The sequence below is a fragment of the Sardina pilchardus genome, chromosome 5 (genome assembly GCF_963854185.1).
Source record: "Sardina pilchardus chromosome 5, fSarPil1.1, whole genome shotgun sequence".
Lineage (NCBI taxonomy): Eukaryota > Metazoa > Chordata > Actinopteri > Clupeiformes > Clupeidae > Sardina > Sardina pilchardus.
The window spans coordinates 28,435,967-28,452,025 of NC_084998.1; the positions used below are offsets into that span (position 1 = coordinate 28,435,967).

The window sequence follows — 16,059 nt, forward strand, 5'->3', positions numbered from 1 at the left end:
TCACTGCTCTGGGTCAGTGTGTGATTCACCTCACTGTGTGTTCACTGTGTGCTGTGTGTGTTCACTAATTTGGTTAAATTGGGTTACATGCAGAGAAATAAATTTCCCTCACGGGATCAAAAAAGTGTATATTCTATTCTATTGATCCATTTGTCTCTACCCCCTCTGTCTGTGTCTGTCTAGTGTTACTGCTATCGATAGTCAGAGATAGAGCTCTGGCCTAGGGTGTGGCTTAGGGACTCTATAGCGCTACCTAGCATATTGTCTGTTGTGGCTGACACATACATTCAGGAAAATTGACCAAATTTGGTGGGCATGTGTGTTGCTCATGCACATGCCCACCAACACGCACGTGTTGCTTTGTTAGATTCCAAAATCTCACAGGTCTCCGCACCGCTGGTGCTCGGGCCCGCCATCGCCGCTTGCGGCTATATTTATACTTCTATTCCTCTTACCCTTAACTTTTTTGCCCTTTTTCACCAACTTGGCATGCTCTAAAACTCTTGAAATTTGGCAGCTACCTGTAGAATTGATGCCTCTACTGAGAGACAGACCTCTGGCCTAGGGTGTGGCTCAGGGACTCTATAGCGCCACCTAGCGCGCCGTCTACTGTGGTTGACACATACATTCACGGAAATGAACCAAATTTGGTGGACATGTGTGTTCTATTATTCTGAACAAGTTTTACATTCAAACTATATAGTGAATCTTAGAAGAATTTGAATTATGTGAGATTTTCTGATTTTTGCACATCATGTATTTTGAAATACTTCTCCTAGACGGTTTATCGAAATTATGTCATTTAAGCACTAAAATGATCTTGAGGGGTTGCCTGAGAGGAATTGCGACCAGATTTTTGAATTTCAAAAGTACAGATGGTACGGGTTGAGAATGCTCCTTTCTTTCCCGCACATCGGGACTCCCGAAGCATCGGGAAAACTGCAACCGCAAGGGGGCAACATAGACCGCCCTAATAATATGAAGGTTCGGCTCATGGAAAAACCCGAGGACACCGCGCTGGTGACAAGCGGAGAAAAGAGACATGACGCTCGGCATGTTAGATTGCAGTTGCAGAGTTTTCGAATGTTTACAGCCTATCTCACAGCTCTCTCACTCGACGTAGCCTATAACTCAGTCAGTCCAGCAGAGATGCCAGAGCAACGTTTTGGTCAATGGAGAGGGAGAGAAATGCTCCGCATATCCGTCTCATTTAATCATTAAAATGAAAGTGATGACTGGCGAAATTAATCAAACGACGTTTCAATAAACCATTGTTGAAATGAATGAAAATGGTTTTAGAAACATATAGGCCTATCAGAAGGAAATAGCCTTCAATTCAACCTGAAATACTCGAAAGGCAACCTTAGATTGATTCATGAATTCATTACGGTTACAAGACCGCATTTCCGTGAATAGGCTATTATTGTCAACGTCAAGGCGAAGACGAAAGAGATGGACAAGATGGACATTTTGGCAACATTTACATGCTAGGAATACTTAGAAATGTGTAGGCTATTTTAAAACGGAGGCATGTTCATTTTAACCGGCGACGCTGGGTAGCCTACATGTACCCAGCACTTGTTATCACAGATTTTGTCCCCACCACTTTTGACGACTGAAAATAAAATGTATTTAACAGAAATCTCTTTAATACATGCCTATGCTTGTCACTTTACTTATAACCGTAGGCTACATGCATGGAGAAGATCGCGCATTTTGTAACATTGTAACAATGGATGGTCAGATATGCGATAGGGCAGTGAGGGTAATTCATTGTAACCATCGACTAGCAGGCCTAGCTCCGCAAAATAAGTTTCTAGCAACGTATGTATCGTATGCATGTTCATGTTGATTCAGAGATAGGCATAGACTACCATAGGCTGCTGGGCGTCAAGCTATATGACAGCATTTTATCATGTGGTGAATTAATAACTAACGTCAGTTTAACATGTCAGAACTTTTGATCGGCGTTTCAAGTACATTTTCCGAATAAAGCTTGTTGGAGTTCACATCCAGCTGTGGCGCAAGTGGTTGAAGCATAGGTGTCGTACGCCAGCGACCGGGGTTCGAAACCCAGTCGAGGAACCTCTCCGGAAGCCATTAAACCAAAATGCATCGATTTGTTAAAAAAGGATCCTTTTTATTGCGATGTCTGCTGAAAAGAAAAGTTAATATGTTAATTCGTGGATCAGCGCGCACTCACGCACATTTTTACATTGACATAGTGTCGGGCTCAAGTGTAGTCCTCAGTGCCGCATATAGGTAGGCTACAGGGGTGTGTCTAGGGGGAGGCTGGGGGAGGCAATGCCTCCCCAAAGATAACCTCTGCCACCCCAGAGAAATGATCTGCGACGGGCGACAAATGGAAAATGCACACCCACTTCTCTGTTGGATTACTCACGAAGTTCTAGTCATACTAATATATAGTGTCACTTGTTGACAGAGCACGATCTTAGCTTTCTGATGGTATTAAGAACTTAGTTGCTGTAAAAACGGTTCGCGAGAAAATCAATATGAATTTAGGCAAGGGCTGCATTAACATTCGCATTATCTGCGAAAAGTGCCAAATGCACACCCATTCTTCTGTATTGGATTGCTCACGAAGTTCTAATCACACCGATATCATATGCATATCACCTGACAGAGCACGATCTTAGCTTTCCGATGATATTAAACACTAGTTGTTGTAATACACAGTTCGCGAGAAAATCAACCTGAATTTACATGAAATGTAATCGTTTTTATTCCATCTCCACAACATTACCCTCGGTAAAATATCTCAAGCTCTTCGTTCAACCTACACGTGGCAAACCATATCAAAACAAATGGCAGACCTTACCAACTACGAGGCTATAAAGCATTAATTTGTACAATAAGCCATTCCCGAGTAATCCAGCTTTTAAATTGCACATACACAGGTCTCCAACTTCGCTCTGTATGTAATAGCACCCCACAATAATCACTGCATGCATATTGTGCTCTTCTTGTTTGTTTTTTTGAACGTTTATTTAAACCACATAGAATCAACGCATTGCTTCCACATATTTCTATGCATTATGCCTATTTTAGACTAGCCGAATATCATTACTGAAGCCTAATTACTCTCACGTTCTCTTAAAGTGACAGGCACTCAATGACATTAAAGATACATGTAAATCAATATGACAATCATGTAAAATGTGAGTCAAAATAAAAAAAATCTATATGAAATAGTCAACTTAATATAACTAATTACGCATAGGCTAGCCTATCATAATGTAAACTTAATATGAATTTCAAAATGTTTGAAATACAAACAAAGCCACCTTTTCACTGAGTGTGTTGGGGGAAGAATATGCCTTGTAATGTCTTTGATCTCCACTGGTGTGGTGGGACTCCCAAATCAAATCAAGAAAGTATCAAAATTCTTAACTTATTATCAGTATCAAAACAATTGTGACACACTAATAGTCTTGTGTATTTTTCATTGACTATGTCTCCTGGCTGATGCATGATAGATAGATAGACAGATTGATAGATAGAATGGCTACAGATCATCTATGATTCTGTATAGCCTACCTATTATTGTATTGAATGTGAGTTGTATCAGTCACAACGCCACTACAAATGATATCGGGAAACCCATACATTTATTCACCTGGTTTAACAACGACTACATTGTTTAGTCTAGGGCCTATGGGCCCTGTGAGTCTGCCAAGTGGCCACGCGCTAAAAGATCGTGCTTTTTTTGTTGCCACCCCAAGTAAGCCAAATGCCCCCCCAAAGATTGCATCCTGGTAACCCCTCTGGCTATAATGTAGTGAACTGGTTAGACGAGTGTGGGGGAGGGGGAATGATCGCACAAGACAATTGCTCTTCATGAACTGAATCTCACAGGCGGCTGTCGATTTTTAAATGTAGCCTACTACACCACTTGCGAAATCGGACGTGGCACATAGCCTAATTATTAGGCTACTGGATAGCAAATCAGACTTTGTTATATCCTTGGCGGAGATAATAATTAGGCCTATCAAATTAAAAGCACACTACGACAGGTATACTTGTGTGATCACGCAACACAAGAGAGCATTTAGCGATGGGACAGTTGTGAATGCTTAACACCCTGGAGTCTAAATACCCCCGGGGGATTTGAAAAACTGTTCCAAACACACATCTCAATCTCTGCTTTTATCATATTATAGAAACACCATTAGAAGCCTTTAATCAACTCGTTTTCAAATATATAGCCTATGTTTTAAGAGAATATGGCAATGATAATGGCACTTTCTAAAAACAATAAATTCTTAGGATTTGTCCTCTCACCTGCAGCAGGCCCATTCAATCCCATCCCATCCACCTAATTTGCATTTGAAAGAGCCAATCACTAAAGTGACACATTTAGTCTAGCCTACTTTATGAGTTTTTTTTGACCCCTCTAATAAATTGATTAATTAATAAATACGATAATGGAGGAAGGGCTGCCTAACTGTTCCCCCTAAGAGTTTTTTCATAAGATAAAATGTTTACTCTATTTAAGTTTAGGATTTGGTAGACAAGACAACCTCGGAAAAGTTCTTCAGATAAACAATGTTTTATTGAATTAAAGGAAAGAAAATGTATGGCCAGGGTTTCGGGGCTTGCGAAGGCATTCGTTGATCTTATCGATGCAGTCCTTGCGGCCACTTCTCCCCATCGTAGGGAACTTTCTGCTTAGTGTTGACAACACAAAGGTCTTGACGTTGTGTGGCAGTGCTTGCTTGCCCTTCGATCCATCCCAGTTGGTGGTTTTGCACCAGGCTCTGTAGTGCTCCTTTGTGGTGATGGCTCTGAAGAGCAGGCATCCGTATCTACCAACGTTGCCGCGACTCTGTTGGTGAATCCAAGCATGTTGTTCTGGGCCAACAGCAAGCAAAGTCACGTCTTCGTGCTGAGAAGGAACTTGAGTGCTGTTGTCGAATGTGGCAGAGAGGGCCAACGGAGGCGACAAAGAGAAATAAATATGATTTGACATTTTAATGTTTGTAGCGCGCCAGTTTACCCAGTGTGTGTGCATTGAGTAGTTCCTTAAAATACGGAACAAAGAGCGTCCCGTAGGCTATCTGTTCAATATAGAAGAAGACTTTAACTATTACTATATATTTCTTATAACGAAACGCGAAGAAAAAATACGAGGATTGACCATCTCGCCTCTCCGCGTTTACCCCAATATCATGGCGACAAAGATAAATAAATATGATTTGACATTTTAATGTGGCCATCCTTAAAATTATTTTTGTTTGCAGTAACAGCCCCCCCCCCAAAAAAATTGGGTCGGTAGGTAGGCAAATATTTTTTTTTTCAAGATTCAAGGTAAAAAAAAAAAGTACATTTTTGGTCACGGCGATTTTGTTGGTATGAAAAAAACATTTGCATGTTATATATGTACATACACACACACACACGACACACATTATATTGCCAAAAGTATTGGGTCACCGCCGGCCTTGACCCCCATATGAACTTCAGTCACATCCTATTCTTAATCCATAGGGTTTAATATGACGTTGGTCCAGTCTTTGCAGCTATAACAGCTTCAACTCTTCTAGGAAGGCTTTCCACAAGGTATATGCATGACTGTGTACCCGTGCACCAAGCAAGGTCCATACAGACATGGATGACAGAGTTTGGTGTGGAAGAACTTGACTGGCCTGCACCTGACCTCAACCCAATAGAACACCGTTGGGATGAATTAAAGGGGACTGAGAGCCAGTCTCCTCGTCCAACATCAGTGTGTGACTTCACAAATGCGTTTCTGAAAGAATGGTCAAAAATGCCCATAAACACTCCTAAACCTTGGAAAGCCTTCCCAGAAGAGTCGAAGCTCTTATAGCTGCAAAAGGTGGACCAATGTCATATTAAGCCCTATGGATTAAGAATAGGATGTGATTTAAGTTCATACAGTATGGGGGTCAAGGCAGGTGACCCAATACTTTTGGCAATATAGTAATATTTCTGAACGTGACTTAACAAAAAATCAGCATACTTTATAGAGGGTGCATTAACCGTATGTTATCTGCACACCTATGACTAGATCCAATTTGTTGTAACAACACACAAACACTCTTGCTTAAATTCTTGCTTTATAATGATCTATACCTTTTGAATTATTCTTTGACTATATTGCCCTTCTCTGCTTTTATTTGTTACTATTTGCTTTGTGTCTAAAGCACATTGAATTACCTCTGTGTATAAAATGTGCTATTCAAATAAACTTGACTTGACTAAAATGTACAGTAGGCTATAGCTTTAAATATTCTGTAGCCTACTGTCAGAGAAGTAAACAAAAAATATATCATATGAAAATCTATTATGAAAAAAATAATATGTTCATTTCAATGATTTTACTGGTAACTAGATTATACGGTTTACTTGCATCCACCGCTACGACGTGTCAATGCAACCTACAAATCAGAGACATTACGTTGCTTTCTTTTCTCCACCAGTAGCTAGTTCTTAACCACTTGAAGAATAGCTGTCCTTGCTAGCCTGTAGTAGAACGATCCCTTAACGGGTCACTTAAATGTTTCAATCCAAAAGAAACCACTTAATGCTGGCACGTCCTCAATTTTTTGAGTTTCTTCCACCAAAACCTTAAGGTCTCATTTAAGTCTGTTGACACGGTCACCGTACACGAATGGGGAGAAGGGATGGGTCCGGGAAAATATCTGGACATAACTTCGTGCCAAGTCATCTAAATGTTCAAGTGTTTAATGCGTTTTCAGGTGGATAATAGTGCCCGAACTAGTATAAGTTTTGACGTCGACCACGAACATTTTCTTGGCTACAGCCGTAGCCATTAGGCTACAGTCAAGCGCGAACCACTGGCAGTGAATGAGACTGGATGCGCCTGTAGCGCAGACAAACAAACATATGACGCCACAGGTTTTTATTTGGAAGAAAGAACGCAGCCTACGTTTGTATGTAGGCAATTTGTATTCACAATACTTAAGAAAATATAATATTATTGTATTGCATTTGTATTGGGTGTTTGAAGAATAGGCCTTGAATTAAAAAAAAATCAGTCGGTCTTAACGCAATTTGCAACCGGCAAGTCGGTCGGACTAGAGGGGGAAAAAAATACATGTTTGAGTCGGCCCTATATTGACAGGGTCGGTCGGGTTACGGCAAACAACAATATTTTTAAGGATGGCCTGTTTGTAGCGCGCCAGTTTACCCAGTGTGTGTGCATTGTGTAGTTCCTTAAAATACGGAACAAAGAGCGTCCCGTAGGCTATCTGTTTAATACAGAAGAAGACTTTAACTATTACTTATATATGCCCTTCGATCCATCCCAGTTGGTGGTTTTGCACCAGGCTCTGTAGTGCTCCTTTGTGGTGATGGCTCTGAAAAGCAGGCATCCGTATCTACCAACGTTGCCGCGACTCTGTTGGTGAATCCGAACATGTTGTTCTGGGCCAACAGCAAGCAAAGTCACGTCTTCGTGCTGAGAAGGAACTTGAATGCTGTTGTCGAATGTGGCAGAGAGGGCCAACGGAGGCGACAAAGAGAAATAAATATGATTTGACATTTTAATGTTTGTAGCGCGCCAGTTTACCCAGTGTGTGTGCATTGAGTAGTTCCTTAAAATACGGAACAAAGAGCGTCCCGTAGGCTATCTGTTCAATATAGAAGAAGACTTTAACTATAACTTATATATTTTTTATAACGAAACGCGAAGAAAAAATACGAGGATTGACCATCTCGCCTCTCCGCGTTTCCCCCAATATCATGGCGACAAAGATAAATAAATATGATTTCACATTTTAATGTTTGTAGCGCGCCAGTTTACCCAGTGTGTGTGCATTGTGTAGTTCCTTAAAATACGGAACAAAGAGCGTCCCGTAGGCTATCTGTTTAATACAGAAGAAGACTTTAACTATTACTTATATATTTCTTATAACGAAACGCGAAGAAAAAATACCAGGACTGACCATCTCGCCTCTCTGCGTTTCCCCCAATACCATGGCGACAAAGAGAAATAAATATGATTTGACATATTAATGTTTGTAGCGCGCCAGTTTACGAGGACTGACCATCTCGCCTCTCCGCGTTTCCCCCAATATCATGGCGACAAAGAGAAATAAATATGATTTGACATTTTAATGTTTGTAGCGCGCCAGTTTACCCAGTGTGTGTGCATTGAGTAGTTCCTTAAAATAGCCTACGGAACAAAGAGCGTCCCATAGGCTATCTGTTTAATACGGAAGAAGACTTTAACTATTACTTATATATTTCTTATAACGCTGGCTGTAGGCGATTTCTATAACCATTTTCATTCATTTCAACACTGGTTCATTGAAGTGTCGTTTGAATAATTTCGCCAGTCATCACCTTCATTTTAATGATTCAATGAGATTAAGGAGTCGACTATTGACGGATATGCGGTCTTCATCATTAAATGCAGTTGAAACTTTCTGCCACCTGGTGGTTGTTTGGGTACATTGCCTTAGCCTCGAAAAAAATCGGCTTGACGCACTGCGGGATCTCTTCGGGAGTCCCGCGGGAGAAGGTGCATTCTCAACCCGTACCCACTGTATATTGAAATGGCGAAGGTTTGAATCTAGGTGTCTTATAAAAGAAACAAAAAGTTGGTGTTATAGGCAGAAAACAGTGACTAATTTGGATGAAATTTGATGGAGTATTAGTTAGTGTGTTTGTAGTGACAGTCATATACAAAGTTTTGAATTTGGTGTTGTTTGTGTTTTTTAAAAGCGCATTAATGATTGTGGTGGACACAGTTTTAGCTAAAATATTTTGAAGCGAGTTGATGAATAATGATAATCATATCAACCTATGCTGCAATTTCGACGTAAACCACATTAACAGAAAGTGAGTTATTTAGGTTTTCATATGACTATGGTCTCTCCTATCCACTCCTTGCTGCCCGCGCGTGTTACACACAGAACTACCTAGCCGCTCCCTCACTGTGGCTCACCCACTCTCCCCCTTCTTGTCTCTTTCCTTCCCCCCACAGTTATTCACACTTTCCCCTCTCTCCCAGCTGGATGTCTCTCTCTCCTCCCCCGCTCTCCACACAGAGACACAGACACAGACACAGACACACACACACACACACACACACACACACACACACACACACACACACACACACACAGAGTCAAGAATGACAGTGTGATGCAAAGTAAAAGGTAAAAAAAAGATCATGTGTATAAAGATTTTATTCAGGTTAAGTCATTTTTGTGATGTGATTTTTGGGACTGACTGAGTAAGACCCAAGTTCTAATCCTCATAAAAATTTGTCTTTGCCTTGTGTGTTGCCACCTCTAGTCTGAGACAGAGCCCTGGCCTAGCGTGTGGCTGAGGGACTCCTGGTCACTCACTCACTCACTCACTCACTCACTCACTCACTCACTCACACACACACACACACACACAATATTATTATTCTCTCTTCGTCTTAGCCAGTTTGGCCGTTTCACCAACTTGGCATGCTCCAAAACTCTTGTAATTTGGCAGCAGGGGTCAAATTAACTTTTTGAAATGTGAATATTTACCAGCCAGAGACAGATGAACTGGTGATATCCACCAGCCATTCAATAGGAAATACATATTATCTGTCTGAAATCTACCAGCCAACTTCAAAATTTACCAGCATTTGGCTGGTGGCTGGTGCTAATTTTGAGCCCTGTTTGGCAGGCATATGTAGAATTGCATTTGATACTGAGAGACAGAGCCCTGGCCTAGGGTGTGGCTCAGGGGGTCTATAGCACCACCTATCGCGCTGTCTGTTGTGGTTGACATGTGCATGCACGAAAATGAACCAAATTTGGTAGGCAGATGTGTTGTATAAATCTAAACAACTTTTACATTTACACTACATAGTGAATCTTAAACAAATTTGAGTTATGATTATGATTATGATTTTTGCACATCATGTATTTTGAAACACTTCTCCTAGACGGTTTATCGAAATCATGTCATATGAGCAGTAAAAGGATCTTAAGGGGTTGCCCGAGAGGAATTGCGAACAGATTTTTTAATTTTCGAAGCATATCGAAATGGCGAAGGTTTGAATTATGGCGTCTTATTACGAAACAGGAAGTTGGTGTTATAAGCAGAAAATAGGTTATAAATTGGATGTAATTTGGCAGCTACATGTGGAATTGCTTCTGCTAGTCAGGGACAGAGCTCTGGCCTAAGGTGTGGCTTCGGGACTCTATAGCGCCACCTAGTAGCACGTTATCTGTTGTGGTTGACACAAACATTCACGAAAATGAACCAAATTTGGTGGACTTATGTGTTATTGCTATCGCTAGTCAGAGACAGAGCTTTGGCCTAGGGTGTGACTTAGGGACTCTATAGCGCCACCTAGTGCGTTGTCTGTTGTGGTTGAAACATACATTCACGAAAATGAACCAAATTTGGTGGGCACATGTGTTATTGCCATCGCTATTGAGGGTGTGGCTTAGGGACTCTATAGCGCCACCTAGCGTGTTAGCCATTTTGGGTTGACATTTACATTCACAAAAATGAATAAAATTTCATGAGCTTGTGTGTTATTACTGCCGCTAGTGAAAAACAGCTTTGGCCTAGGGTGTGGCTTAGGGACTCTATAGCGCCACCTAGCGCATTGTCTGTTGTGGTTGACACATACATTCAAGAAAATTGACCAAATTTGGTGGCCATGTGTGTTGCTCATGCACATGCCCACCAACACGCCTCATGTTGCTTTGTTAGATTCCGAAATGTCACAGGTCTCCGCACCGCAGGTGCTCGGGCCCGCCATCGCCGCTTGCGGCTATATTTCTAAAGTGTTACCGCTATGTGTTATCGCTGTGTGTAGAGTTGTGAAATGATAAGCCAAATTCTGCAAAACGTGTGTAAGCAATAGGCAAAAACAGTAAGCGAAACTTCCAACACACATTTATTATTCGAAATATGACTATTTTCCAAACATATGTATGATTTATACTCGAAACATTTTTTTATAGCATGGATACTTTCATGGCAAAAATACATTTTATACTGAAGCGGGTTTATATTTTTCATAGCATGATTACATTTTGCTTAAGCAAGGTTATGTTTCAATCACATTTTTGTCAGCTCAACGTTGGTATTACTGATCAAATTGGATCTCAAAAGGCATATGCTTTGTTTTATCTTTATTACTTTGAGTATTTATTGTATTTCTTTCTAGTAATGGCATGACATACTTCAACACACCTTTAATACTCTCTCCAAGGGAGTCAAGGTTTCTTCTTAGACAGCAATGGCAGGTCCACATTCGTTTTTTTTAACAAAAATGCAGATTATTCAGGGGCTCCCGCCCTGCTTCTCACTCTTGTAGCTCTTTTTTTCTCATTCTTGTTCTACGTCCCGAGAGGGGCACCCCTCTCTATGTACCTTTACATGCGGCAATGGTTCTCTATGTTGTGTTCCTGTGTCTGCTGACTTCTTACTGTTTGTATGCTTTTGCTTAAACTTGTTCAAATCACATTTTCTCTATTCAAAACATCTTAAATTTAAACAAAACAACTTAAAGGGATTCAAAACATCTTAAATCTAAACAAAACACCTTAAACTTATTCCAGACATCTTAAATCTAAAGTAGTCCAACACATATTATCTATCATTGCAGCGCATTCACACATTTTTACTTGATTTAGAGCAAGCTGGATTTAAGAAGTTACTGTACTATTAGACTTTGCACAGTTATTTTTTTCTGCTCCATGACTTATTTTGTATTATTCAGTGAATTTAAGAGGTCTTACTGAAAATGTTCCATGGTTGCCTGTGCCCTGCTGTCTTAATTAGTATCAATATAAGGAGAAGTCCATCAATAACTGATTGATTGATTCTAATGAACACCAAAAAACTGTTTTTCCACTGTCCAAAAATACAGACATATTGAAATTTAAGATTGTGGATTCTTTTCTATCAATTTATTCAACTCTTCCAAAACAGAGTCTTTCTTGATTGTTTCCCATTGAGATGGGATTTTTCCAAGGTCACTGAACTTGAGAGCATATTTCTTCTGCCACTCTGAACGAAACTTACAAAGGAACCATTTCCAGTAGCACTGAGAGCTGGTATCTCCAGTGATGCACCAGGAATCATAAGGGTGTCCAGCGTCTCTGTATGTCTTATAGGGGATCTTTCTATCATTCTCACCGATTCTGAAAGTTCCATCACTGACTACTGATGAGGTACAAAAATCTAGGCAAAATATGTCTCTTTTGTAATAATGTATTCCATTCACTGCCATACTGCGGTGGAATTTGTTGCTGTGATCTCCATCATGGTTGGGGATGGTGTTTGTGCAGATGGCACTGCAGAAAGGACACCGTGCCCAGCATCCTTGGAGCTGCTGACACAGAATTGTAGCAGGTCTCTCTCTCATGGCTTCTACATCCAGAATTTGATCCTTATCCATCTCTGCCAGTGAACTGGTCATTGTGTCTTTAAGGAACTGCCAGTCAGTGATGACTTCACTTTCAATACTGCGTAATTCATCCCTTTTTATTACTATGTGCTCTCCCACCTTTCTGCAGAATAAGTCGAGCCACAGTTTTGCATTTCCCTTCATTTCATGCACTACTCTAGTTACTTCTGTGATTGCGATAAGTATTTGATTTGATAGATATCTCAGATTGTCCTTATGTATTGTCTGCAGCTTTTCAGTATCACAACAAAATTCATTCACCTTTTTTAGGATAAATTTGTTCAAGTATTGTTTTGGGTGATCAATATACTCTTCAAACGAGGTGAAGTTCTCCCGTGTTGCCAGATCTTTCAGTATATGGAACTCAAGATTTGATCGGTTGCCTCTGAGAGCAGGATTGGTTCCCTCCAGCATATCTGCTATTCCCTGGCAGGTGTTTTTATTTGCTGCATTCAGAACCTTTGGTGTGATTTTTTTACAGAGAAAATCAACAAATATGGTCACAGAACTAGCACCTTCGCAGTAATTCTTGAAAGACTGAAAATATGTTTCCCTCTGGCTTTGTAAATATGTTAGTGGTTGGTTTGCTGTCCTGAAATCTGTATGCATCTTCTCAAGTTTTGGAACATTTTTCAGGCAAATGCTGACAGACAAGTCCGTCTTAAAATCATTCGAGAATTTAGGGTTTTCTGGTGTGCTCTCAAATTCATCAATAGTCTTTGAAATATCAGTTAGAATTTCATAGATGAAGTTTTTATCAAAATCCTTCCCATCATTTTCCTTGGCAGTGATGTATGCATTTACTTTATAATTAGCCTTTTCCCAGAGAACTAGGATGCTGCGGTCAGAACTGTCTCTGCCACATATCCAATCCCAGAATTTTTTCTGAATGTGATTCTTCGGATCAAACTTAAATGTTCCAGTTTTTACTTTCTCTATGATGTTTGCGTGATTCTCGAACTTGTCAAGCAAGACATTTTCTACTAATGCTTTCACATTAAGTGGTTTCTCAGGAGGCTGGCGATCCATCACATCACTTGTCCAGTCAACCCAGAGTATGTCAAATTCCTCTCTCATTTTATCATCTGTCGCATGCTGTGTTTTAAGTTTAGATGCCAGCCTTTTACTCTCCTTGGTCAGTTGATCCATGTATTGGGATTGCTTCTGGTCCAGATCTGACCTGTTTTGCTGGGCAGTAAGTAATTCCTGACATTTTTGCATAACTCCCTCAATTAGCTCTTTCCTTAGGTTTGTGAAGCGTATGTCAATAGTAGCCTTCCACTTTATGAGGGTCTCTTTGTTTTTGTCTTCTTTGAAATACCTTTCTATTTTAGTCTTCAGTGGGATGTAGACTTTGTCAAACTCTTCTGTCAGAGTTTTTGAGGACACTTCCTGAATCAAGTTGCTGCCAATTTTATTCTCAAGTTTAGTTTGACTGCTCAGGGAATGTTTTCTCAGTTCCCAAGACCAAACTCCATATTTATGCTCCAAAGAACTGTATGCCACCATTTCAACTGTGTTTTTGAAGCTGAACACAAAGTTCTCTTGCAGGAGTGCTGACCAAAGGTCAGAAACTCGACATTTGAATTCTGACAGGGATTTACATTTGTTTTGCCTTGCTGTAAATGTTAGAAGCTTGGTCTTCAGCTCCTGAACATTCTGGCTATAAGAAGGATTAATTGGAGCCATGGGAGGGTCTCCCTCCAGAAGATTTTTGAAGTAGAACACTTGAGTATCAATGTCAAAGTGTATAACATCACTGAAACAAGTGATTCCCTCAACATTCTCCTCTTTTGCTGCCATCTGAGCCATTTCATCCAGTTTCTCCAAGAGACGTCTCCTTCCCTCAATGTTTTTATCTCCAGCTGATGATTCTGCAACATTCTGGTGCACAAACATGCAGCTTGGTGTGAATGTTACCCGTTTCATTCTCAAGAAGGCCTGCACACAAATCTGAAGAATGTCGTGCATCTCAGAAGGGTTCTCCCCCATGATATTGATTACAGTCACGTCACCAATTCCAATGATGAAAGTGGCAAGCTCATTGTCATGGTTCAGTGTTATCTTTGTACTGAGCTCTGGAGATCTGAGGCCCTCTGTGTCCACAATGAGGACAAAGTCATATCCAAGTTTAGTTCTAATGTTGGTGTCCACTTCTAGAAGCTGCATGAAGGCTCCGCGGGTACATCTTCCAGCACTTGTAGCAAACTGAAGGCCAAACATAGTGTTCAGCAGTGTGGATTTTCCAGAGCTTTGAAGCCCCAGAATTGACAGAACAAACACCTTTTTGTCTCCAAGTGTTTTGATGAGCTTATCTAGGACAGCATTAATCCACACTGATGGAACATGGGCAGCATCTCCATCCATTAGTTCAATTGGATACCCAGAAATCAGCATGTTCACTGCTATTTTTGGATATGCAATGTTTCCACTGGCTTTTGAGGAACTTTGAATGGCCTCATAGAGTTGACTGACTTCTCTCATAATATGCTGAATTCCAACTGTAGTGGCAGCCATTTTGTTACTTATTTTGTCCATTTCTTGTTGCAGTAAATTTACATCGGATTCTTTATCTTTGGGCATATTTTTCATTCTTCTCCAAGTTGAGCGGTATTTTTCCTCAAGTGATGCCAGCGCAGGAGTTGTCAGATCATCCAGCAAGATTCTCAGCCACTGCAACATGTACATATGTGTGTCTTCAAACCGAGTAGGTGTTGTCAAACATTCTAAGAAAGATCTCAAGAAGTCATTGAGAGGATTGACATTTTGTAGTTGCTTATGCCGTATTTTTTCCATTTCTGATAAGATTTCACTCTGATGCTTTTGAATACTCTCATTTTTTCCTTTGCTTGTAAGTCGATATTGTTCTTTGTTTTTTGTGCACCAGCCATGCCACAATGGACCTTGCAGGGGTAAAATGGTTTCCTTCAGGGTGGGTAAATCATCGTTCATATTATCTCTCACACTCAAATCTTTCAGAACAGCAATTAATGTCTGGGCATTTGCATGCCCCTCTTTATTTGAATGCTCATCCTCATCCACTTTGAAGTGTTGTTTTCTAGCCTCTTCACAGCACCTCTCAATGCTTGCAGTGCGGTCATGTTCACTAATACACCGTTTGATACTTGAAACCAGTTCCTCTGAGAAATCAGCCTGGTTCCTGTTCTTTGCAGCCAGTCGCACCTTCACAGGGTTTTTTCCCCGTTGGATTTTGTCATGGCCTGAGAATAAGCAAATCAAGGGGACAGGAGACTCGGACAACTTCTGGGAGATCTCTTTAGCTTTTGGACTCGTGGGATGATGCTCTGAAAGGAGAAGTACATTGACCGTACTCACTGCTTGAAGAAACTCAAGTTGTTTTGGATGTTCCTCTGTATCTCCATGAAGGTTCAGAAAGGCCACACAGTCATCAAATATGTCATCTTTCTTCCCTCCGGGACAGTACCACGCAATCTCCACAACTCCATTCATGAGCAGGCTGTTTGGAGTGCTGCCTTTGCAATGACGGGTAAAAAACACAGGGTGCTTTTGTTTGTTAATGACATCATTTAGTATCTGAGATTTTGAGTTGGAATTAGAAGTGCCCAGTCTAATAAATGAAACAATTGGCACTGGAGTATTGAACATTTCTTTGTTAT

General features: G+C 40.6%; 1 protein-coding gene across 1 annotated transcript; it reads right to left on the reverse strand.

The window, feature by feature from the left end:
- Positions 1-13,265: 13,265 nt before the first annotated feature.
- LOC134080871 (interferon-induced very large GTPase 1-like) lies at positions 13,266-14,938 on the reverse strand. The gene is made up of 2 exons (XM_062537483.1): positions 13,418-14,938; positions 13,266-13,277 (listed from the first exon to the last, which is right to left on the reverse strand). Exons 1-2 carry the CDS (start codon positions 14,936-14,938, stop codon positions 13,266-13,268), a joined length of 1,533 nt encoding a protein of 510 aa, XP_062393467.1.
- Between the last annotated feature and the right edge of the window lie 1,121 nt (positions 14,939-16,059).

Bases quoted from the DNA above. Each gene is read 5' to 3' on its own strand.
- LOC134080871 (XM_062537483.1), bottom strand. From the start codon at position 14,938: ATGGCTGCCACTACAGTTGGAATTCAGCATATTATGAGAGAAGTCAGT.